Source organism: Triturus cristatus, chromosome 2_2, assembly GCF_964204655.1.
Source record: "Triturus cristatus chromosome 2_2, aTriCri1.1, whole genome shotgun sequence".
NCBI lineage: Eukaryota > Metazoa > Chordata > Amphibia > Caudata > Salamandridae > Triturus > Triturus cristatus.
The window spans coordinates 814,160,713-814,188,346 of NC_140582.1; the positions used below are offsets into that span (position 1 = coordinate 814,160,713).

Consider the following 27,634-nt stretch of genomic DNA (forward strand, 5'->3'; position numbering starts at 1 on the left):
TTGGGAAGGGATTAATAGGTGAGCGATCCTATCGTGACCTCCCAGCACAAACGGTTAACCTTAGGTTGTAGGCTGTACCTGGTATGAAAGAGACCTAGCTGTATGAATTTCAGCAGGATAGACTATTTTGAGAACAAAGTAAAATTTGTTAAACTCCTACAACTAGATCAGCATGTTTCTAGTCTTTATTAAATCTGTTGTAAAATCCATGGGCCGCAAAATGCATGTGTGGCAAATCTGAATTGCACTAATTGTGCTTCTTGTGCAATGTAGAATAGTCAAAGAAAGCTTTGCTGCAAACCTACCTTGTAAAAATGAAGCAAACTGGTATTGTTGCTCTATTTGCAGTGCATTGTTTTTTCCATTTTGTTCCTGTAACAATTATGTTGTAATGTGATTGTGACAAATTCATTTTAGTCTATTTTCCACTGCATGTGCAATAGCAGTGAAGCAAAATTCCCCATTTCTTCCACTACTGTATGTGTGCCATGATGCTAAGTTGGCTGCATGCAGCACATTCTAAAACTCTGATAACCTAGCATAACAGTATTGCAAATATCTGGAGTGAAGAGACAAAATCCTCAGATTGATATGTATATCAGTTTGGTTGATATGTATATGAAGTGTTCTTGTTATTCTGACAATCACCAATTAAAGAAAGTAAAGAACTCAAACATTTATATGAACATTGATTTCATATTATGGGTAACATATTGACAACATATTCAACTGCATGTACTACTATGCTTGTTGTAGCACCAGTTTTCTGTATCACCTCTGGAGGAATAACATTTGTGTACAAAACTCTGACGCCCTTCTGAACCCAGTCTGGCTATACAAAACTGTATTCATTTTCTATCCAACTGAAGAGCTGGCTGCTGGCATGCACCAGAACGAAGAGAGCATCGCATGTTACCAGAGTCTGCTCACTCTGTGGGAATGTAATCACTTATTCACTGTATTAGAGAAGACTGCCCACACGCTAGAGTTATCGGATACTCTTTTAATGTTGAGCTTTTGCCAACTGTATTAAGAAATAGACAAGTAAATAGATATTATGGAAAGGAGCAGTAAACAATACTCAGTAGAAGTAGCAAGAGGAGTACAGTATCTGCTGTGTTTACCATCATGCATCTGAACAGGAAGTAGCATCACTGGATTTCCTATCATCCATCTGCATAAGAAGTGACATCACTGAATCTCCCATCATCTATCTGCACATGTAGGGACATCACTGGATTTCCTATCCTCCATCTGTACAGGAAGTGACATAACTTTTCTGGCTCCAAGGACCTACTTGATGGCGGCTGCACCGCTGGTGGGCCAAAGAAAAGCCCAACTGCAGACATCCGCGGCTGGACTGCACCAGGACCCCGGTCCTCCATTCGCTACCCCGCTGCAAACCTCCATGCTCTCAATCCTGACTACTGCTCCACACAAAATCAAAGAAGCGCTTTCCTGCGTTTCTTACAAGTTTTGTTTGTACTTAACCACACTCATCGTGCCTGCACCGACCGCACCCAACACCCCATTCTCTCACACTCACACAGTCCTGGAAACACAACAATTCACATGCACATGCATGATACTCAACACCCACTCATTCACCAAACACGCCACATAGATCTGCTGCACGACAACGCCCCAGACGTATTTCTTCTCACAGAAGCCTGGCTGAACACTGTATCAGCACCTGGCATCACCACAGTCATTCACCGGCTGCTACAAGATCTCCAGGCAAGACTGACTTCACAAGCCCAGAGAGGGAATCATCATCATCATCCGCAAGAACACCATCAACTGATTCACCTCCATGGACACGTCATCCTCCAATATGGAACGCCTGTCGTTCAAGCTCGATGTCACAGCTAACTTCACCCTAAGGGGCGCTCTCACCTACAGACCACGGGTACCGCGCACTACCTTAATTGACACCATCACGGACTTCATCGCACCATTCGCCCTCGATGTTAGTAATTACATTCTACTTGGAGACCTAAACTTCCATCTGGAAGACCATGCCCACCCCAACTTAAATTCACTCATTGAAGACTTTGGAAACTTGGACCTCACTCAATGAATAAAGGGAACCAACCCATGTTGTCAGCTCCTCCTGAGACCGCATTTTACCACCTTTGACAGCATCAGAGTTGACAAGCCAACATCAGTCTCCTGGACAGACCATGCCCTCATCAAGTTCAGCATCCCCGTCTGGTCCATTGCAAAAGCACCACTACCAGACCAGATTGCCCAAACTGGAACAGCATCACTGACAAGGACTGGAATGCCACTCTCCGCACCCACTGACCTGAACACAGCAACAGCTTCCCCAAAGTCATTAAGAATTTCAACAATTGAATCACCTCCAGCACCGACTCCCTGGCCCCTCTCAAACACAGCAATACAACAAGATCTAGACCCCAGGAAAGTTGGTACACGATGGGTCCCTGTCAGAGGTGTTAATATATCATCCACCAGGGTATGCTGGTGATTTTATTAACTCATTTGAGCAAGTCCGAGCTGTTAAAATCATCAACTATGCAAATGTCCTGATTTTAAGAGATTTTAATATACATATGGACAAGGCTGAAGACTTTCTGGCTAAACGCCTTCTGGATACTCTTAACAGCCTTGGATCTCCCTCTGACCACCTCTGGTCCAACCCATGAGGCTGGCTCATGATAGATTTAATATTTTCTAACACTTCTATTGCCTTGGAAGCCCCTAAGAAAGTGGTATGGGCCGACCACTTCATCTTATCTTTTTCTTAGCCATTCCCCAACCATAAGGTAAATCCCGGCACTGCTACAAATGGCCTGGTTCGTGCATAACATTGATATTTCAAAGCTGAAGGAATCTTTAGTTTCAACACTGCCCTGCTATCAGGGGCTGTAGCAGGAGAAAAATCTGACAGAAGACAACTGGCTTTTCACTTCAGCTGATAAGGTGACCCCAGAAGCGTGTCCCAGGAAAAGGTTCTCTCCACCTCGGCTGCCTGGTTTACTGCTCAGCTCATTGTTGAAAAACAATCATTCAAAAGATAAGAAAGAAGTTGGAGATGCCACTACAATAATGATGACAAACTGCGTTACTAGTTAGCTTTAAAATCTTATCATAACACTAATAAAGTGGCAAGATGCAACCATTACTCAAAACTGATCAATGAGGCTAGGAACAGGCCAAAGAACAGTTTTAAGATTGTTTCACAGCACTCTGATTCCTCTGGGGTTGCGCCACCTTGTGTGCCGAATGAAAACTTGTGCAGAAAACTGAGTAATATCTTTGAAGAAAAAATTGTGAACATACAACTGAACCTGAATTCTGTAAATTTTGGAGTTGCGGCTGCACCCCTTCATGACTTCACAGAAGGTGGGGTGGGGGATAAGCTCACCTGCCTTCTGCCACCTTCAGAAGACACCCAAATAGACTGCTTTTTGAGCTGTAAATCCGGCTCCCCTTTAAACCCTTTCCCCCCACATATCTTGCATCAAATTACTAATATAATCTGTTGTATCTACGTGGAGCTGTTCTCGGCGTCCTTTTGCTCATGATTGGTGTCTAGCTCATGGAAAAAAAGCAAATGTGATCCCTCTTTTGAAAAAACCTAATACAGATTCAGAACTGCTTTCCAATTTCCGCCCTATATCTTTGCTTCCTGCTCCTTTGATGATCTTGGAAAAACTGGTCAGTATCCAGCTGATCCCTCACAATTGGGCTTTGGAGCCAGACGTAGCATGGAGGCAGCACTGCTGGAGAACTCTGAGCTTATAAAGTGGGACCTAGACCTTGAATACAACGTGGCACTAGTTATTTTAGGTCTCTCAGCAGCGTTTAACACTCTGTCTCACACACACAATTCTATTACATCTGCTTTCTGCAATTAATGTGACTGCCTCAACCCTCCATTGGCTCTTCTCTTTTCTTAGGTCTAGTGAACAAGCAGTCTGGATGAGACCCTACCACTCAGAAGCGAAAGCCCTACACTGTGGGGTCCCTCAGGGCTCCGCGCTCAGTCCGACTCTTTTTAATGTGTATGTGTAGCCCCTTGCTGTGCTGTTAGAGTTGTTTAATATCAAGATTATTTCTTATGCTGACGAGACAGAGTTATTGTTTCCATCCAAAGCAACCTCATCAGAAGCTAAGAGGGCTTTTACAGCCTATGTAAAAGCAGTAGGGATTGGCTCAGTGCCAACAACCTTCAGTGAAATCCCGACAACTGAAATTCTGTTGTTTGGTCCTGACCCTTTGTCTGGATGGATGGGCTGTTGGCCTGCTGAATACCCCGCACCCTCCGATGACTAGAGCCAGGAACTTGAAGGTACTATTTGAGGCCTGCATAGCAATGAAGAACAGATCTCCTCTGTAGTCAAGTCATGTCTTTGGATCCTGTGAACTCTGAAAAAGTTCTTGTTCTTCCTTCCTTGGGATGCACAGAAATCAGTAGTACAGGCCCTGATCCTTTCTCAACATGACTGCTCAAACTCACTCTACCTAGACCATACTGATTACTTGATACATTGCCCCCAAGTTGTGCAAAACTCTGCAATTCGACTACTGTTTAAAATTACGAAACGGACGACAGTAAAAAAATTTTGCCTGGCTTCCAGACAAAAAAAGAGTGATTTTTAAAGCACATACAATTGCTCACCGTGAGCTCCATGACTCGTATCCCAAATACCTGAACTTGAGGATTTGGGAATACTGCCCCCCGAGACTCTTGCGCTCCTTGAACGCTAGACCCCTGACTGCCCCACTCTTTAAGAAAAAAGAGACAAGGGGTTCTTCTTTCTCGAACCAGCTCCATCTTCAATTAAGAAACATCACAAATAACATAACATGCATTTGTAAAGCGCACATTCACCAAAGGGCATCTTGATGCTGAATAACAGATGTTTATTGTTACTTAACTCAATGGGACTCATTTTATCAACCTCAAATGGTTGAAAGGCTGAGTGGACCCTCCGGGATTTGAACCTGTGACCATAAGTTCGAACACAGGCCCCTACAGTGGATGCATTAGTCTACTACGCCCCCAGACCCGGTAAATTTTTTAAAACACACTTATTTAGCAACCAATGCTCTCTTTACCTGACTTGCTGTGCATTAGCACCAGACACTCTTGAGTAGCCATGTGCTTTAAAAGAGCCCTCATTCATGAAAGACCACTGCAAACAACTGGAGCACAAATTGAGAAAAAGTCAGGACAATACATCAGGAGCATATAAAATTCTGCCCTTAGACGCAACCACAAAAAGATCTGGACCAGCAAACGCTCCATGCTGGCAGACCACATCATGTTTGCCATTGTGAAGGATTTCACCTCACCAGCTGCAGTCTCCAACTCAATCACCCCCTCGCATGACCCATACAACCATATTTCTCAATTCTTCAGTAACAAAATCACTGCCTTGTACAGCAACTTCAATCTGCAAACACACCCGATAGACCTAGCCCAACACCTGCCAATCTTATCCAAAGTACAGACGCTTGGAACACTCAACTGTCCCCCCCCCATTGTTGAAGAAGCCTTTAGCGGACCCTTCGACGCTCTCAACTACAGATCGATCTCCCTGGTACTATTCCTGGCCAAGGCCTTAGACAAAATCATCAACAGACGCCTCACCAAAAACTCAACAACCACCAACTCCTGAACAGCACTCATTCCCGTGTCAGTTCCAGCCTCAGCATGGAATCTGCCCTCATTGCTGGCACGTATGGCATCTGAATGACTCGGGCCAGAGGCAGCAAAGTGGCCCGCATCCTCCTGGACCTTTGCACACCATTTGACACGGTCTCCCACCCCAACGTCATCCAACGCCTACATGACATCAGAATCCAAGGACATGCATTCTGATGGATCTGATCCTTCCTGACTGGATGGACGCAGTCAGTCAGCCTGGACGATCCTTGGACGATCGCAACCACGTCTGTGAAGTTTTGCAAGGATCCTCTTTGAGCCCGACCTTCTTGAATGCATACATGATCCCTCTAGCCATCATCATCCGCTCTCATGACATCCATGTTCTTTCCTACGCCATCAGCTGCGCCTAAGAAATTCGAAATATTTTTAATTGTTCCATCCAAACGGGTATCATCCCCATGACATGGATGGAAGCTTATGTGCGGCCAATACTAAAAAAAAAAAACACGGCTGACCCTCAAGTACTTAGCAATTACCATCCTATTTCCATGCTACCCTTATTGGGTAAGCAATTGGAAAGTATAATAAATAGGCAGTTGAGTTCATATCTTGAATACAGCAAAATTCTGGACCCTTCACAATCAGGTTTTTGTCCGGGTTTCAGTACTGAGACTGCGGTTTTGGCTGTGATTGACTCCCTTAGGCAGGTAATGGACACAGGAGGATCAGTAGTACTGATCCTGTTAGATCTCTCTGCGCCGTTTGACACCATCTCGCACCCAAAGCTCGTGGAGAGATTATACGCCTGTGGTATCCAAGGTACTGCCTTGAAATGGCTACAGCACTTCATGTCAGACAGACAACAAACCATTATGTTGGGGCCTTATCGCTCAGAAAAGATGCGCCTGGATAAGGGCGTCCCTCAGGGTTCTTGTCTAAGTCCGACCTTATTTAATATATAGCTGGCCCCCCTGGCAAAAATTGTACAGCAGCTCGGCTTTGAGATAATTTCATATGCTAACGATACTCAGCTTATGTTCACTGTCGGCCCCAATTTAGAAACAGAGAAAAGCCGTTTCATTGCCGGAATGCTTACAATTTCTAGCTGGATGACGGAGAATTGCCTTCAATTGAACCCTGAAAAAACGGAGATTATGTTAATGGGGAAAGCCTCAACTACATGGTAGGATGAATGGTGGCCTCAACAGCTGGGTACAGCACCTCTACCCAAACAATGTGTACGAAACTTGGGGCTAAAACTCGATCGGATATTAACAATGAAAGATCATATTGCTGCCATGACCAGTTCTTGCTATTATAGTCTGCGTCTTCTGCACAAGATCCTTCTTTACTTGCCTATTAACTGCTGTAGAACTCTGGTTCAGGCCATGGTGATCAGCAGGTTGGATTGCGGGAATGCTCTGCTGGCCGAAGTAGGAGAGACCCTGCTTGCTAAACTGCAGGTGATTCAGAACACTGCGGAAAGAATGATTCTGACATGGCCGGCAGGCTCTACCTCGGGCCCTCTATTGAAAGAGCTGCATTTAAAGAGCTGCATTGGCTACCAGTAAGGAAGCGATCATATTTTAAAATTTACTGTCTTACCTACAACGCCTTGAAAGGCAAAGGTCCATGCTATTTGCAAAAGAAACTCATAAAACATGTACCTTGTCGGAATCTTAGATCCAGTACACTAGCTCTTCTACAGGTGCCCCAAATACACCTCAGTCGTACAGGGGGTAAAGCTTTTTCCTACCTTGCTCCAAGATACTGGAATAAACTACCTATTGCTCTGCATGAAATCCCCACCTACAGTACATTTAGGAAACAACTAAAAGCCTTCTAATCTTATTTGATCTGATCTTCCAGTCTCAGGTTGGTTTCTAAACAGCGCCGAGATGCCCCCGGGTTTTTCGTGCTCTATAAAAGTAGTACTAACATAACATAATGACACACAACTCATTCTCTTCCTCACAGACAAGATGCCCAGTATCTGGATCAAGTTCAGTGCCTGCATGACTGACTTTGCCCACTCGATGAAGACCGACTGTCTGAAAACACTGTCAAGACCAAATTGTGATCTTTGAGAAAAGCATTTCGCCCTGAGACTCTACCTGATAGTCAACAGAGCTAGGACTGACACCCACGCCAAGAACCTTAGGATCGTCATTGACAGCAAACTCAGTATCACCTCCCAAGTCAATGCCATCATCACCTCATGCTTCCATACACTAAAGATGCTGAGGAAGATTTTCAGATGGCTCCCAATCAGCACCTGAAAACCTGTCACGCACACCCTGGTCACAAACAAGCTGTACTACGGGAAACCCCATGTTTGCAGGGATCAACATAAAACTCACTAGAATGCTGCAGACCATCAGAACTCGGCAGACAGACTTACTCTTAACCTCCCACTCTGCACTTGCATCACACCACACCTGAAGGAGATCCACTGGCTCCTAATTCACAAATGAGCCCAGTTCAAACTCTGCACCCACCCTTGCAAGGCACTACTGATCACTGGCCCAGCATACCGCCAAAATTGCATTTGCTTTCACAAACCTTCCAGACACCTCTGCTCGTCCGGGCTCCTACTTGCACACATCCCATGCAAACACAAAACCAGATGCAGCAGTCAAGCCTTCTCCTACATCACTCCTAAAGCGTAGCACGACCTGCCATTACTCATAAGAGACTCTTCCTCACTTCTTGAATTCCGCAAGAAGCTAAAGACCTGGCTTTTCGAGTAGCCCCTCTAGGCCCTCAGTTTGGCTACACTCACACCTGCTCAGCTGTAGGATACCCTACCGGGAGATAGTGCGCTCCAAAAATCTGCTTAACATAAACATAACAGCAACCACTACACTTTTCAGGGCATAGCAGACAATATGTGGGGATAAGAATAAGGAGAGATCGGCAATAGAGAAATTTCGACTTAAACTCTAAACAAAGTATTGTATACATAGCACAGAGAATTATAGGAGATAGCATCAAACCTACACAGCAAATCCTGATAAAAGAAGGTTACGCTAAAGCTAGCTAACAGGCACAGGGCACAAATATAAGAAAATGCAGTACTAAGAAAAGTACTAAGGAGCCTATTGATTTTAATGATCAGGATATTGTTGACTGGAATGCTCAGGATACTGTAGATTGCAATGGCCTAAATGCCTTGGACTACAGTGGCCCGAGTGCTATGGACTCGAATGCTGAGGATCTTGAAAAAGAATGTTCAGGATGCTATGGAATACCGAGAATACTAAACTAGAAATGCCCAGAATGCTATGGACTGGAATGCTGTGGATAATGAACTGGAGTGCTGAGGATGGTGTGGACTGGAATGCAGAGGATACTGAACTGTGCTGCTTAGGATGCCGCAGACTGCAATGACCAGATTGCTCTGGAGTGGAAGACTCAGGGCACTACAGACTGGAATGGTCAGAGTTCTCTGGACTGGAATACTCAGGTTACTGTAGACTGGACTGCTCAAGAACCTCCTGACTGCTTAGGTTGGTCTGGACTGTACTGCTCAAGCAGCTCCAGATGGCTCAGGACATTCTAGAATGGTCTGCTCAGGGCGCTTTGGTCTTGAATGTACTTGGTGCTCCAGAGGGAGATTCTCAGGGATGTACTGACTAATGATCAGGGCGCTACCGACTGCCGAGCTCAAGATGCTATTGGTTGAAATACTAGGGATGCTATGGCGATGGCAGGGTCAAGTGCCGTGGAGCAACGTAATGAGCACCAGAGACCAGGAACTGTGGAAGGGGAATTGAAACAAGGGGCCTGTAGCCAGAGGGCAGAAGAAAAGGGACTTCAAAGAGCACAGTAAGCAGTGAGCTGAAGCAGGAGGCTGTAGGAGGACCACAGAAACAAAAGATCGCCGAAGACAGGTAGCTTCAGCAGGCTGCAGCAAGAGCATAGGTACAAATACTGCAGAGGTTGAAGGCACCATGGCTTGGATGAAAAATGGTTCGTACAGCAATCAGGCAAACACACTGAATGCAAGAACATGGTGATTTAACTACAGATCTCATAAAGGAAACGCCCCAGGAGAAATTTTTTATTTGTTTTATACAGAACTTCATTCTGCACTACGGCATTTTCTAAGCCCAATAAGTAACAAACTGGTTGCAAGCTTGCACAGTGAGGGCCATAGATAAACATAACCATCCAGTGCATTGTGAGATTGATACCACATATATCAATTCTATATTACGGTGTATAAAACGATAATTGTAAAGCTACGGCCTAAGATTTTGGTGCATTTTCTTATAACCAACTTTATTGAAAAGTTTTGCGGCAAGACAGCATCGCACCATGCAAAGTATGATTGACAATCATACATGAGATGGCAGCAACCCAATATCAATAATATATAACATTGCAATATCATATTGATTGGCCGTAGCAGCCACACCATTATCCCATATACGTTCATGCTTCCCAGGACAGCCACGAGCTTTAATGGCTGGCGTCTCTCTGGGGGCACAGCAGTCCACCCTTGTAAGCCAACTCCTAATCGACTGCAGCTTCTATTCTTTCCATTCGTGGGCCACATCTCGTTTGGCCCTCAAGCAAGCCATTCCAGAAACACACCTTCCACTCTAGGGCTCCCCACTTCCTCCAGTAGCCCAAGCAATGCAATCTGAGGCATTAACTCCAGGGAACAGCCCAGGACCCAGGACAGGATTTGACCCACCTCCTCCCAGAAGGGCCTCAGCACCGGGCAGTCCCAGGCTACATGATAAAAATCCACGGTGGGAAGCTCGCACCATGCGCATACAGCTTGTGCATCTGGGAGTGAGTATTGTGATAAGATGTGTCGCATGCAAGTAGTTGAATTGTATCATGTGTAGCCAAGTAGAAATCTCCAGCTCTTTAGGCGACAGGCATGCCTTCCTCCAATCATCTTCGTCCCAGTCCCCCACCCAGGACGCCCATCTCTGCTGGACCCTCTCCAGTCCATCCGCAGCGTGGATAGAGCGTGAATCACTAATGGTCGATAGATCACTGAAATTGCTCCTTTACCTAGCCTTCCTTGGAAAATAATCGCCTCTATCAGATTATAGTTAGGGCAACGGCTCATCCAGCAAGTCCATAGCTAGCAGGGCGTGGTGCAGTTGAAGGTAGCGAAAGAACTGCGAGATGGACAAGAAAAAATACTTGCTCATCATCCCCCCCCTATCCCCCCCTTATAAAAACATCTCAACATCTCCCAGGTATGAGATCCCAAGACAGAGACCTAACCAACCCAAGTTCCCAGCAATAAAGGGGTCATCCCGGTCATGCAGAGGTTACAACCAGCAAGGCGAAGGGCTGCTCTCCAACAAATGAATGACACCTTCGTGGAGGAAGGCAGGGTATGCAGTAGACGCTCCATATAGGAGATCAAGCAGGCCATCTCACCCTAACAAATGTATTTCTAATCGGTATGCTGGATCGTCACCCCCCGCCCCCCCTCCCCCCGGTGAACCACTCATTAACCCGCACCATGTGTGCTACTAGATATTACAAGTAAATGTCAGATAGCCCCAAACCTCCATCAAAGGGAGATTTACGCAACGACTAGAAAGCCACGCGGTCAGGGAGTGGAACCACTTGCGGGCGATGGGATAGGGGTAGTTACTCAACACATACAAATAGCGCTGCATGCACTGAACACCCCATAGGGTTGAGATCGTGATCAAGCTGCAGGTTCAAATCCCTGAAATTAAGGGCACAAGCCAAATTGGGGATCCCTAGTTGCTTAAAGGAATTTTGCCAAGTAGGAATGTTGGGGCACTATACCCGCCCCAGAGGGTCACCCTTAACCTCCACCAAGCAGGACTTCCCTTTGTTGACCCAAAGCCCGTCTGCCTCGCCATACAGCCGGAGGAGTTTTAGGCAGCGAGACCCGGAGCGCTGCAGATCCTTCCAAAACAGAAGCATGTCATCTGCATATAATGCAATGTGGTCCTCCAGGCCAATTCCCCACGCCAGCCGAAAACCTGGGCATCACAGTGTATAAGCTGCGCCAGAGGTTCTATCACCAAGGCAAGCAGCAATGGGGTCAGTGGAAACCCCTGGTGCATGCCATGCTCAAAGGAAAATGCAGGAGATTGGACCCCATTCACCCAGACCTGAGCCATCGGGGAATGATACAGGAGCCGTACCATGTTCCGGAACCCTTGTTCCAGGCCAGCCCGCCAAAGAACTTCGTCCATAAAGGCCCACAACATTGTATCAAACGCTTTACTAAAATCAACTAGCAAAAGAGCCACTGTGCCATTGAGGGTAGGAGCCCTGGACAGCACCACCTGGACTCTCCTGATGCAATGGCGCGTGCTACTGCCAGGCATGAATCCACATTGATCCGGGTGGACTAGGTGAGGCAGGACCCTTCCCTAACACACAACTAGCACTTTTGCATAAATCTTAATATAATCTCACTATAGGGGTTCTAAAATGAGGAATTATTACCATCTACTGTACCACTCCATATAATCTATGCTCACAAAAAGGTAAGCTGATGGTGTATCCGAACAACTCGACCAAAAGTCATGGGGAGGGAGGGAGGGACAGACACACTTATGTGTGAAGACGAGAACCCTCGCTCACCCTAAGGTGACATGCTTCATCATTGGGTTCCTTCTTACACACTGGGACCGCAAGGTATCCAGTGTGGGCAACAACTCCTCTGCAGGAGAAAAGCGTGAGGTGTTTTATGTCATCCAATGTAGGGCAGAGTGCAAAAAACACAGAGTAAATGTGAGTTAAAACCATCTCTTTGTGGATAAGATTAATGTTTGAGTTAGTAAAACTGCCTTAATTAATGCGTGATAGCACTGTGATACCCTGAGGGAGAGTCAAGATGAAGTATCTTGGTGATTGCAAGGAAGGTTGCAAAAGGGGCAGGGGGATATATTAGGATATGAAATTGTAGTACCTCACTTCCAAGGGACCCTCAATACTAATGTAACAACCCTGAGTGTCCGTATGGCGTGCTGTGATTGCCAGGGGGAATGATTTGTGCAGCAATATGGCGATTCCTCTGGTGCCATGCATAAAACCTGAATGGTAAACCCTGCCACTGCCAAAATGCCCAGAAAGGGGCAGTTTGTACCTAATAGGTGAGTCTTCTGCAAGAAAACGACTGCTGGCCTGTGACGCTTAATATATTGTAACACTGCAGAACGCTTAATACGATCGAGAAGGCCATTCACATTCTAGGAGAGTACCATCATCTTATGGGAGGTCATGACCAGAGAGAAACAGGAGTGGCGCCCATCCAGAACAGATAGGGATACAGTACCCCACGGGCCCGACATGTCATGCCATACCAAGCAAACCGCTGCTGTCTGCGTAAGTGCTGCTATTGACCTAAAAAAGAAAAGCAACAGCGGGACAGAACCGTGAAAAAGAACAAAGGGACAAACCAGGCTCAATAGCTCAACTAAGCTACCTGCTCCACCCCACACTCCACCCCACCCCATGAAGCATCTTTCGCTGTAACTAAAAAACTGTCAAGAACCTCTAAGTAGAGGGGTAGAAGACCACTGTGGCCCGTTGGCGCTCGCACATAAGGAGCCTGCGCCTGGAAATAAAAATTCACTGTGTAACAAGGCATAGGCCCTCAACCCCTAGCCGAGGCAACAGAACAAAGAGAGATAAAACATTACAGCTGGGTCGCCAGTGAAAAGGGGAAGAAGGTGGCGTGTCCAACCGTCATCTCAAGCAATCTCACCCCACTTGACCCGTCCCCCAACTCAACCACCAATGCAAATAAGAAAGGAATCACAAGTAATTATTGATCAGAAAGCTGGGAGGAAGAGCCCGTGTCCCCCTCTGCAGATCAGAAGACTGCTGGAGTGCCTAAGAGGGTCTCAACCTCCTTAGGCGAAGCAAGATTCAAGGGAAGGTCTTCCAGAGCCAGGCCAGAGCCCTCTTCATCTGCTCCTCGCCCCGCCCGGGCCCTCCGGAAGCACGACAGCTCCCCCTCCAGCGGCGGCAGGAGAGTGATCCGGACCGTTCCTTCGTGCCCTCAGTCCGGCGCCGTTCTAGAGGGGAACGTTGTAACAGCCAGCGCTCAGTTGCCCACTCCCAAGCCTAATCCGGTGTGTTAAAGAAGCGAGTGCAGGATTGGAAAAAGACTTTGGGGTGGGTGGAGAACAGGAGCATGTAGCGTAAGTCCAGTGCACAGAGTTTCTGCTTTACTTCTGCAAAGGAGCGCCGCTGCTGCTGCACTGCCTTAGTGTAATAATGGAATACGAGAATCTTCTAATTGTTGAATCGCAGGTCAGGGCTGGTACAGAACTCTTGCTGTATAACATCCCACCCTTTAAAGTTGAGCAGCATCAAGATCACAGGCTGCTCGGAGGCCCCGGGTGGAAACCGCGGCACCAGGGAGTAGTGTGCCCTTATAATAACAAAATAGGAGGACAGTTTGTTTTAAGGTACCCACGTTTTGAACCAGTCATCTAGAACCCCGCCAGGCCTCTCTGCTCCAACAACTCTGGTAAACCAATAAGTCTAAGATTGTTACGCCTAGATCTATTTTCAGCGTCCTCCGCCCTCTCTGCCAAGGAAGACACCGAGGCAGACAGCTGAGACATCTGGCTCTTGAGTATGGAGATTTCATCCTCTGCAAAGGAAACACGGGTCTCAACCTCCCTGGTCCTCTCCACCACATTCTGCAGGTTGTGGCGTATTAGTAAGAGGTACTGAGACCGTTCACTTTGGATTCCACAGTATCCCTGTCCTGTATGGCCTGAAGGACCACATCCAGATCTGCCGCCCCCGCTGTGCCGAGCCATGTTCTTGTTCCGTTGAGTCTTCACTATGCTCATGCGGGGTGGTCATGGGACTGTGTACTGGTCCATTTTTGTTTGGGCCGGAGCTGGTGGCCGAACCTACCCTCGTCACATCCTCCAGAAGCAAGAGTCCAAGGACCAGGGAAATAGGGAGCAACCACGCCACGTGGTCAGGGCAGCCCCATAGGGGTGAAGGGGCAGCCAGACCACCAGACCGCAAGCACCAACCACTGAGGTCGGACTGAAGAAGTAAGGATGTTTCCAGAACATCCTACACTGCCCCCTATCTGCTCCTCATGAGCACCTCAATGCTTTCCCCAGCTCTTGGGAGGCAACCAGCCAGCAGTTCATCCGCTACACCCAAGTTCCTCAACCAGGGCTCCGACTGAGCCTCCAGATTTGGCTAGTCTGCATCTCCGGCCATTCAAGACATCAGAGGCCACCACCAGACAGTTCAGGGGAGTGAGCCCAAATCCAAGAGACTCACCCCGGTGTGTCAAGTCCAGTCCAGTCAGGGCCATTCCACTGGACTTGCCCCTTGAGGTGTCTCCCCGCAGTTAACTGCAGCAGCTGTTTGCCTTAATCACGACAACTCAGCCAGGCCCGGTCCAGCCCCAAGCCTGGCGAGATGATAAATGTACTGCAGGGATCCAGCTCGTCAGGCCCCCATTGAGGCCTCCATGTCCAGCCCCCCGGCAACGCTGTGAGTATTCTCGCCTCAGGAGGCTTGACTCCACTCTCACTGCTTGGCCAGTGACGGAGCGAGGTCTGGGGAGAAGAAACAGGCCTTCAGCTGGCTGGGCCGACGTGCAGGCTCACCTCAGTCCAGCCTTATTGCACCACACTTTTACAGCCAGCAGTGTTTGCCACAGCGGAACATCCAGCCGACCCCAGACTGTTGTTCCTCTTGATCAGGATTAGGTGGGCTCTAGGCTTCCGGCTGGCCCACGTCTCTTCACGCCACTCCCTTTCCCAGAGGCGGCGGGCCTTCTTCACCAAGTCTCGGCCCCTCCCACCAGGACCGGGCACACCGGCCGCCGAAGCTACCCACTTCAGGCCAGCTCCACGTTCCCGGAAGGATCCCACATTTCAGGGGCAGTTTCACAGAGCGGTCCGCTCTCACAGTGCGCAGCAGCTCTGCCCCTCAATGCAGTCACTGTGAGAGCCCAGCTACTCGCCAGGCCGCCGTGTCTCAGCATCGATCTAGTGGCCTCAGGATGAGGTAAGGAGGGGCCTGCACAGTGCCCCAGAGCCGCACAAGTAGCCTGGCACCCCGGTAAGCAGGAAGGTCGTCATTACCAGGCCAAAATTACTCTTTTTGAAACTGCTCCAACTTTTGAAAGATTCATGGGTTGGAGAAATTAGCAATGGGCTGGGCAGAGATCTGGGGGCTGGATTCACAGACTGTACTTTTAAGGAAGTTTACACTCTTGGGGAAGTTTTTTACTTTTCAATATTCACAAACTGCACTTCCGTAGTAACAGAATACTGACAGAAATATTATCTAGTAAAAATTGTGTACAAAAGTATTGTCCCATTAAGTGTACATTTTCTATCATAACTCCGTAGGGAGTTGTTCTTTTGTGAAAGCTATATAGAACATAATATTTATGTCAGATAGTATTTTGGACATATCATTATGGTACCAAACTGTCTATGAAAGAGAATGAATTCAACTTTATGGGTGTTGAGTATGAGGAAGCTAAATGCACCCAATCTTGAAGTTTTTCAGACAGATCTTCAGAGTGAACATCATTTTAATGGAATTTGTTTTCAGGTACAGCTAGCCGGGTGCCACTGACAGTGGTGTCACTTCCATCAGAATTCTCAATGCCCAATGTAGAGATTGAACAGCATAGGGCCAAGTATTGAACCTTGATGGCTTCTGCCAAAAATTGAGGTTGGGTTGTTTTCATCTACTCTCCATATTCCTTGCCTTTGTAGTTTGGAGGATGAAGGTGCACTTGATGTCATAGTCATGGGAAGAGCCTTTATAGAGCCCCAGCGTCACTTATGAATTTGGGGTGCTACTTCGGCAGCATGTGATGTTTGGGCTGCATTTCAAATAGCACTGGATTCGTGGGGGCGGAGCTAGCCACGCTACGAAATAGCGCATTGGTAAGTGAGCTCTCCCGATCAGGTCACCACCCTACAGTTATCCTGTGCACATAACCCTCGCATTATCGAACAAACCGTGCGACTGCAAAGAAGAGATACTCAGCTATACGACAAGATGTTTTCTGGCCACCACACGTACATTTAATGTGCAGCAGCGACATGAGGAGACTCTCACTGGGCGGCGGCTGGGAGCGTACCATGGAAGGCGTCAGGACATAACTCCTGCACAAGACCGAGGAGCGGTTTCCGGCTGCAGGCCTGAGAGAGGGGTCGTCGCTGAGCTGGCCGGAAAACAGCAGAAGACTGCGCCTACTCGGAGCAAGAATCAGGAGTGACCGCTGCGGGTGCCGATCCGCTAGATCTGCCAAGCAGCCGGGTGCGGCTGGGGAGTATGGCGCTGCAAAAACGGTGCGTGACGGCAGGCGGACCAAAGCAGTCGGCCCCCCGAGGGAGCAGCCAGATGCGGGGACAGGCCAGCACCGCATATCAGAGGTGAGGGCACTTGCGGCGATTCCCTGCGACCAGCCCCGTACTGCTTCGTAGTCGGAGATAGGAGGCAAAGACGCGGAAATAGCTTCTAACTGGGCCTGAAAATACATAATCCTAAACTGTGCCGGAGATCAGGCCGTGCAGGCACACACGGAAGTATTGAACACTGAACACCAATATACCTCAGAGCTCCACTAAGCCCCGTCAAATTGCACGCCATAACGGTTGTCAACTCGGAAGGGAGTGCTTTCCAGACTATGGAAGACATCCTGCGCCTGGCCTGCTTTTGTTACCTGGCTCGTGCTTGACACCAGGAGGAGGTGATGCGTCACCAACATATAACTGCCGCCATATTTACAGCGTACCGCACCAACTGCCACGAGCCGATCCCACCGGTTGCTTGTTGCGCAGAATCACCAAATGCCCAGTGGTTGCAAATAACAGGGCTATAACTAGCTGCTACCATACTGGGCACAGACCCATACCTTTCACGGTGATATAAGGGCGGCATTGCTGATCTATAACGACTAAAAGTGCATAGATACCAACCTGCTTCAGTAAAATACAATAATTTTCACTGGGTCACTACATCTCCAAAATTGTGCCAGGTCCACCTGCTGCCACTGCCATAATAATAGCGTGAAACCTACAATTAAGTATTCCCATAGTCTGCTCAATTTGCAAGCACAATAGCTGTGTGAGAAAAGTAGATGAAAATAGGAAAGAAGCGCCTGCTTTACAGAGAACATTTTTGAAGGTAACTCAAGATACACCTCAAAGAAATAAAACATAGACAAGACTACACACCTCTCAGAGAAATGGGGAAACCGGATAAAACTCAGCCCGAACTGCAATTTGAGCAACAACGGAAGGCACCAGATTTGAACACAGAGGCCCCTGACCGGGGTGCAGGGAACGCTGCGACCGCGTCCGGCTCGGAAGCAGCGGTAGACTTCCATTCAACGTTTGCGACAAAACAGTCAACTCTCTCTAATATAGACGGGAAAATAGACTCACTGACATATCGTGTTGACCGCATGTCCGAACGTCTAGATAAGCACACAGAACGTATAGACATGGCGGAACGCCATATATCAGACATGGAGGACACCCACCAGCAGCTCGATCTGAAACAAACTAAGGCGGACAAGGCCCTGCAGACCCTCCAGGCTAAAACAGAAGATTTGGAGGCCAGATCACGACGCTGTAATCTAGAAATTATGGGAGTGGCGGAAACATCATGCACACGGAACATGGAAAAATACATCGAGGAATTGTTGATAACACTGCTGGGAAGAGACACATTCTCTGCAGTATTCATAGTTGAACGAGCACACAGGTCCCTTGCACCACAACCGGCACCTGGAGCACAACCCCGCCCTATAATCACCAAAATTTTAAACTATAGAGACAGAGATGCCGCACTCCGCAAAGCCCGAGAGATGGGGAGCTTGAATCACAAAGGAATGAACGTATCTATATACCCGAACTTCACATCGCAGGTACAAGAAGCAAGAAAGAGATTTATGGATGTGAAAAAGAAATTGAGAGAGAACGATATCGCTTATGCTATGATATATCCCGCGTGTTTGAAAATCACTATTGACGGAAAGAGCACCATATGCAATGACCCTAAGGAAGTACTTAGATTCCTACAATTACACCACCCACAAGTACTACACCGAAAATCTCTACGACACCTAAATGCTGAACAAGACCACACCTCAGATGTCGAGTAAAGACAAGACTATCTGATCAGGTGCAAGGAGAGAAAGAGACTCCTGAGATGCTCCTTAGCAGAACTTTCTCTGTTATCCTTTTCCACTCATTGTATTATCCTGTGTATTATCCTGGGACACATAGCAATATACCAGATATATAAGTAGAGATAACTATATGAGTGGCGCAGACTGTCATATCAAAGTTGATATTATCTAGAACTCTTATGATGCAGGTAAATGATACCCTCTGTTGGGGATGTAGCACATGTCTATGTTGCTTTACTAGCACATTGTACTAGTGACCTGGTCACCCCAGCTATATAATTGCTGGGGTTGTTAGCAGGCAGCCGCTGCCCCCCATGTGTACACCACAACCTTGGTTCCTCTTTACTGGTTGTTAATCAGCGAGAGGGCGTGGGGGGGACTGTTCCTATTTGTTAAGGGTTCAAGGGAATTGTCTTTGCCATAATGGGGTTGGCGAAGTGGGCAGGGGGCGGGACGGGGGGGATTTAGTAATGTTGATGAGCATTGGTTTGTTAAGTTCTGATATGCATGAATATATGTATATATTATCGTCAAGTGGAAAATGCACAAGTGGCACGGAACAGTACCAAAACTATATAGAGCCAGACCAATTAAACATGAATGTGGAAGCCAGCAACACACAACATGACTACGGCCACACCCTTAAGACTTATAACCTGGAATGTCAGCGGCCTAAACAGCCCCAAAACGATTAAACAGGTTCTAACCTATCTTGATAGACATCATGTGGACATTGCCCTAATTCAGGAAACACATCTGTTATCGACCAAGGCAGGCAAGTTAGGCCACAGATGGGCAAAGCATGTGGTATCGGCAACCTATTCCTCATACGCACGGGGGTGACGACCTTAATACGTAAGGGAACTCACTTTCTATTAGAACAGACGATCACTGACTCACAAGGGCGATTTGTCATTCTCACTGGCATGCTAAGAGGCACCAGAGTTGGCATTATTAATGTCTTCGGTCCCAATACGGATGACCCTTACTTCTATATGAATCTGGTGGCAAAGATACGTAATCTGCCAACTATGGAGCTGATCTGGGGGGGTGACTTGAATACAAACTCAATTACAGACCTGCGAAGATCGAATAAAAGTACTAGAGGCGGAATACGAGGCCACCCATAGTGCACTCACTCTTGCAAATATACGGGAAGGGGTCAGTAAATACAATGTACTTGCAGATGATGAAATAAAAAAAAATACCAGCCATTATGCAACGCACACATAATCTACTCACCATCTTTGCCTTATTGCACCAACTGAACCCGGATCTCCAAGCCGTAGCGGTCCTACTGGACGCAGCTAAGGCATTCGATTCAGTTGAATGGCCCTATATGGTCGCAATTTTACAAAGAATTGGTCTGCCACTAATGTTTCTAAACTGGATTGCCCTCCTCTATACTAAACCAACAGCCCGTATAAAAGTAAACAGACATATATCTGATGTCATATCTATACAACACGGTACCAGACAGGGTTGCCCGTTATCGCCTCTGCTTTTCTCCATAGCCTTGGAGCCGTTAGCATGTAAAATACGGCAGAATTATGCACACACAGCGCTGCGATTTAATCTTCGACCTATTGGTATATCGTTATACACAGACGATATGGTATTATATCTACGAGATTCTGAGGACAACCTGTCTCCACTCTTACGAGAGTGTATAAAATTTGGTTGGCACTCGGACTACAAATTAATTGGAGCAAGTCAGCAGTGATACCATTGACAGTGAATACCAGAGCACCGAATATTGAATTTTCCCTTATATGGCAGGAGGATCCAATTAAATACCTTGGAATCTGGGTACACTGAGAGTCTGATTTAGTCCTTCGATCGAATTACGGTGTCGCAGTGGATCGTATTGAAACGCAAATAAATAGGTGGATCACTCTCCCCCTCTCCTTAGCCGACCGAATATCGCTGATAAAAATGGTGCTATTACCCAAACTATTATATTTATTTATTAATATACCAATACCACCCGCCTCCATTTTCAATAGGATACGCACAAATTTCACCAAGCTGATATGGGCTGGCAAACAGGCCAGAATCAGTCTTCAATCCCTAACGCTCCCATACACTGCCGGTGGCTTTGCAGTCCCTGATATCTACTTATATTACTTATGTGCCCAGGCACAATATGCCTACTACTGGTTTCACCCAGTAAAATATCTACCACATCTTGCTATAGAAGATGGTGACGCAGACCCCATACCACTATCAAATATAATCACACACATACGCCCTCACTTATCTAAGATGGAAATGAACACAATACAAACAACCTCACAGGCCTGGAGCCGAATAAGGCAATTAGCGAACAAAACTCCCAAATACACCCCGAATCTACTACTAGCACACCACCCGGTGTTGTCTGTCACACAAGAACAAAATAGTATGATGCTGCTGGAACAAGTGGGTATAGCACAAATGGGCGACCTGTACCCCAACGGACCATTCATCACCCCTGACGACTTATCATATATAAGGAAACAATCACTCATGTTCCGTTTCATATATCATAGGCTGAAGGCAGCTACCAAGGCATTATACCCTTCCTTCCATATTGAACCCCCGATCCTTCAATCACTTCAGACCCTAATAGATGCAACCACACACTCTAATATGGTCGCACGACTATACAGAATGGTGCAAACTGAGATAGGAGCTGATACCGCCAGGGCACGTGATAACTGGAATAAAGTATTAGACGACCCACTGACGGAAGAAGACTGGGCTTCCTGCTGTACACTAATCACATTGCTTACGCCAAACGGCAATTTACGCATCATCTATTACAAATACATACATCAAACGTATCACACCCTAGTCAAGTTATGTAAATATGGGCATCGCAATGATGCACACTGTAAGAGATGCGGAATGGATCAGGTAGACTTCGTGCACCTGGCGTGGAATTGTGATAAGGTAAAGAAATATTGGGAGGATGTAACTCACCACTTGGGAATGCTAATTTAGTCTACATTGTCATGCTCCCCCCGTTTGTGCTTATTGGGCCTTGGCTTACCTCTGACATTAAAAAAGAAGAAATTGGTTGCCATAATGTTGTTGCTTGCAAAACGCAGGGTAGCGATGCACTGGGATAGTAAGACATCTCTTACTCTTACAAGTTGGATATTAGACGCTGTCTGTTGCAGAGACAATTTCCTGATATATGCAGAAGAACTACCAACTGCGTCTAAGCCCTCGGATATTTGGGAACCTCTGACTATTTACCTGCATGATCATCCGGATTTATTGAAGACAAATAAATGAACTAAAATGTTAGCTCATTCACATATGATGTAGACATGCTGTATAAACTTCTCCACTATGTGATGAAGGGTATTTTGGCATACTAGATACCTCAATGCAATGTAATCCACGGAATGATACAACTGTGTTCAGTACTGTATACATCTGTCAGAACATTGAATAAAAATAATTTAAAATAAAAATAAAAAAATAGCTCTAGATTCAGTTTCATGCTCACGGATCTTCATTCAGATTAAATATTAGCAGGAATCCATCATAAAAACATTTCTGAAAATCAGCAACTATTACTGTTAGTTCACTGGATTTTGAATCATGTGGGTAACATTAGCTTGTATTACATGTTTCTGTTTGAGAGCTCCTCTCCGTAAATGCCCACCAGCAGGCTGGTCATTGATACATTTTTACTAGTTAAACCTTCAACAGAAAGACTGTATCCTTCTTGTACCATGTAGCTCAGTTTCCTTTCCCACTTTCTTACCCCTTCCTTGTGCTTGTGATACCCAATTGTCTTCTGTTTCACTGATAAGACTCTGTTTCAACATTCTCCTTGATGTAATGCAAGCTTTTTCTTGGGCAAAAAAGGCACTTTATTGTACTTTTTGCTTTCAGAATAGAGTTGTGGTAAACCCCTCAACTCCCTTATGTATCACAATCTCTTAAACTTTGCTTCCTCTATTTTTTGCAATCTGGCTCTCTTGCATTTTCTAGGATGTATCATTTTAGTCTTCATCTTTGGTGCCTTTACCACGGTACACAATACACAACTACATTTTTAATGGCCTGTCTGTCCCTATACAGTTAGCCACTAGCAGAAAATACTAGACTACTTATGCATTTCCATTGCTTGCAGAAGATTCAAATCAAAAGACTTGACCGGACCCGGGTTTTCTCAATCAAGAGGTATTGAGTATCTTGATCTTTTTGTATATAACCTAGGAGTTACGAAGGAAGAAAATGTAATTGCTATGTTGTGGTTTGAATGCACCTTTGATGGATAACAGTCTTCTCCCAAGATTAGGTTAACTAGGGTATCCAAAGGAAATCTGGTATGGTTAAAAGTATTGTGGGTGGTTGTTTTTGAGAGCTAGTGAGTAAGGGAAAACGTCACTGCCAGCCAAGTGGAAGTCATAAAGCAGAGGAGAGCCACGTGCTTTCAGGAGCGAAATCAGTCATCTTATGTGTGCTGTTAGAAGGGAAATACATTGATATGTTGAACTTTGACCCCAGTACAGAAATACTTCTCTCAATGACCCCATAGAGAACAATCAAGACATTGCATGCGTATCATTGTAGTGGGCCACCAACGAATAACATTGGCTGTCATTTAAGGCTAATTCATGAGAAAGGAACATGTTTTGTTAACTACAAGGCCTTGTGAAATACTAACTTTTTTAATAGACCAAGAGTTAAAAAGCTTGATGGAGCTACTAGAATCACCAGTTCTAAACATGTCCAGTCTCTGGTGTACAATGCAGGACACATATAAGCTCATTGTGAACGTAATCTTGAATTGCGCTGGAGAATGAGCTAAAGGACAGAAGACTGCAAAGAATAGAAAACACAGAACGCCCCAGTTTTTGCATTTTGCTCTGCACTTTGTTCACCATTGTGACACCTGTCTCTTAGAGAGTTAGAACGTGGAATTGGGACTCTGTAATCCACTCCCTCATCGACGTCACACCAACCAACCAACCAATCTGAGATTGGCAGTTCCACTTTAGTTTTTCAAGTTCATTATCCAGTGCAGTAAAACATGCATACAACACTATTCTCGAAGTGGGTCACGTTTTTATTTGTTTCACATTGCTGGGCCATAAAGGTCTCCTTTGTTGACCCTTTTTTCCAGGAATGAGACTGATATTCAATTGTTTTAAAGTTGTCTGAGCTTATAATGCCCTGAATGTATTATGCACAATACCTGCTTTCTTAAATACACCTGCTTTTGTTACGTTTCAGTGTTTTATACATTAATTCACATTATTTATTTTGTATCAAAAATAACAATTTTCTATTTTCAGAAGCCGGAAGGACGGCCCACATTTGGCGATTTGCTGCAGATGATAGGACAGGTCTTGGAGAGTGGAGACTAATCTGACCAGAAAGGGTTTCCTTCAGAAACCCAACCCTCCCAGAGACATTCAGTTTTTGCAGAACACGATTTTGAATACTTTTAAAATTAAGACATTGAAGACATTTATCTTCCTACGTTTTTTGCAAAACATATTTGTTTTATAAAACGAAAAACATATTTATATTGTAAGTAATGTAAATATATTTATTTAGCATGGTAGTATTTTTCATGTTACCAAATAGAATATGTATATCAAATGGATCATATGTTTTAGTTCGGGACGTTCTTTTAATAGAAGAACGCTGAAAGCACATTTTTTCTGAATTTCCATGTTTGTGTTTTTTCTAAAAATATTATTTGTAAAATGTTTGCCAGTGAGAAGACTAGGCTGACAGTTTAGGAAAAGGAAGAGTTTCAATTTCTACTGAACATGAATCATATTTGAAAGTGACAATGCAGCTACTCTGCACTGTCATGCAATCTGTAGCCTGCATTACCAGGATCACCCCCGGGACATAAGACAGCAGCAGTGTTGTCTCCATGACACCCGCAACTTGACTTTTCTATTGATGCTGCCGGCAATACTGCATAATTGTCAGATATCATGGATATGGAAACCTGCTCATGCTCACAAGAGTTATGATCAACATATTTCTCATGTGACTTTCAGAAATTGGGCATTTTGGACCCAATGCACAAAGATATTTGTGGATCTAAGGGACACATAGGTGACCAGCTTTCAACATTTATGAAGCCAAATCTAAATTTGGGATTCACCAAACATGAGTTAGCACTTGTATGTTCTTTATTTTGTACATGTGAGTAAATAGCTTTATGGGATGAGAAAAGGATGAGGATACTCGTGAAAAAGAGGTTAAAACAGATACCTGTAAAAAAGAGGTTAAAACCCACAAACTGACACGTTTGTGGATATTCACAATTCTTTTCCCCCCATTCTGAAATCGTTGTAGATTTACCTCTGACAAGAGCAGCACAATATCTGTTCTATAGATGGGGGGAAAAGGAGGAGGCGCATAATTTGTTTGGGAGCCTGGTGAGGGATTTCTACACTGGGAAAAGTGTTTTGCTTGGGAAGAAATAGAAAATATGGCAGCAACTGCATGCTTGTTCATTACAATTTCCTGTTTGTAAATGTACATCTGCTAAATTTCTGAATTTGTAAGTGTTTATTCATTGATGTGCATCTTGATTTATTTTGGAAATTCAAAGAACATTAGAAGTTGCTCGAAATGTAGAACTATAACTTTACAAGAGTAAATTCGCGACTTTCTTTGTAAATCAGGAATTCTTATCTTTAATCAGCACATGTGACAGATACTTCAAACATGTTGGCTCCAATTTGTGTTGATGTTGGTAGAGAGTGCTTTAAAAACAAAATCTCAATTGCTGTTAGAAAAAGTTCCTGTCCACGCAGTACTATTAGTAATTATTTACAGTACCGATTAATATATATGAAGTATGAGTTCTTCAAAACGTTGTCAGCATTGATCACTGGATCACACTATTGCTAGTCATATATTGATTTTTTCTTACATGTCCTTGGTTAGCAATAATACAGCATATAGAAATCATATGTAAATCATGAGTTTGGCATTATTTTCTACTGTGTACACGTTTTTATTGTGCCAGTTGGTGAAACTGCAATGGAAATCATTGTAATGCAAATATTTCACATTTGAATTGTGATCATCTAATTACTTAGCAGTCTGTTATTTTTTGTGTGGAGACTACCCACTTAAATTGTTGTTGAAGAACACGTATTTCTCTCATTTGTATAGTCCAAATGTGCATTCTGTTTTTCTACTTTTGCTCAGGATGTGTTTTTGTTACTTCGTATTTCTAACATTTACAGTTATAATTCTGTGTGATATCTCTCACGTTTTAGTTTGAACCAACGTTGTGCATGATGTTGAATTTGTGTAATTATTAAATAAACATACTGTAAAAGTCTGCATTTAGACATTGGTTCTTCACTCATGCAAAATGCAAAAACAGTTCTCTGTAAAGCTTTCCTGTATGTTGGACTTGTAAACTTTTCCATTTATATTAGAGACATAAAATTCTGTTCCATGAAGTTAAATGCCTAAAGATGAGGAAGTTGGTAGCAGAACACTTTTGCTAGTGGAATGTGTAAACATATCATAATCCCAATTAACTCACTCAAGCAATATTAGTGCATGTCATATAATTTCCACACTGTACTTTTGTAACTTTTCTGTTTTGACTGATATAAATCAAAAAGTGTTGTTCTAGTCAATTATACATGAACAATTAGACCATTTCGAGATGTCTCATCCAAGTAATGCTCTTACAATATTTAGCTGAATTTTGGAAGCTATTTCATCCTAATGACTTTTAGTTTTAGACTTAATACGTATTGTGCTTCCAATACTCTGAGTTGCCCTTCCAGTAGTGAGTGTTGACAAAAAGCACCCTACAAGTTGGAGGCCAGAAGTGCGCCAATGTATTTTAGTTTTGATATAAGCTTGAAATGCTAAGTTTCTAGCTGGAAATGAAACTCCAGAGTCTGTATTGGAAACGTTTTTGGCATGAGGAAGTGTGGCAAAGCATTGCATGATTGCATTCAAGAAACTTTTGTTCTCAATTAAACATCATACATTTCGACTTTCCGTGGTACAAAAATGAAAAGTAGTTAAATGTATATTGAGAACTGTAGTCTCATGGATCATGCGCTTAGAAGTACGTGGTATAATTGCGTTGTACAGAGAACATAGTGAATATTTAAATAGGTTACTGTTCCTAATTATCTTGACCTAAAACTATTGGCATTAACTGAAGTAATCTCACATTTATTAGCATTTTGCTGGGAGGAAGCCCTGTCCAGTTTAATAATCCACATTTGTAAAGCGCGAACAATCACCCGTTAGGGTCTCTAGGCGCTGGGGGCCGTCGGGAAGATTAAGCAAGCTATTGCCCAGAGTCACATGGTGCTGGGCTAATCTGTTGCTGGCGCCGGGGATCGAACCGTGATCCCCAGATTCCGGAGTTAGTCGCCCTGGCCGCGGCGCCACACCTCTTCCGCCATTGGGTGCATTGATAACAGCTGCTCATGATTCATAGAACAGTGCGTTTTCTGCTGCATTATCAGAGCTAAAAATAAATACACTACATGAAAAACATAAATGTTGTCATTAAAGAGAAAAACTATTTTCCTCCTGCTGGCAATCATTATACTTGTACAATCCTGTGCCGTATTCTACTTGGGATGAAGTATTTCTGTTCCTATGGGAAATAAATAATTATTTAAGTTTTTATTATTGTGTCTCTGAAATGTAAAAATGTCGGGTGTGCGACCGGCCTATCGTATAATAATTAGTTGGGATTCATTGACTTGAGACCATCTTGAGACGAGTGAATAATACTGGAAACAGCATGAATCAGTTTAGGTAGGCCACAAGACACACATGAGGCAAGAGACCTAATTCTGGTAAGG

General features: G+C 44.9%; 1 protein-coding gene across 3 annotated transcripts in view; it reads left to right on the forward strand.

Annotated features, from left to right (window-relative positions):
* Nucleotides 1–26,130, forward strand: part of TEC (tec protein tyrosine kinase) — a 550,450-nt gene extending 524,320 nt beyond the window's left edge. For all 3 annotated transcript variants that reach the window (XM_085642140.1, XM_085642143.1, XM_085642141.1), the window contains one exon: nucleotides 24,107–26,130. In XM_085642140.1, the coding sequence (XP_085498266.1) occupies nucleotides 24,107–24,178 (72 nt within the window). In that variant the 3' untranslated portion in view covers nucleotides 24,179–26,130. The remainder of the gene's footprint in view (nucleotides 1–24,106) is intronic.
* The last annotated feature ends 1,504 nt before the right edge of the window (nucleotides 26,131–27,634 follow it).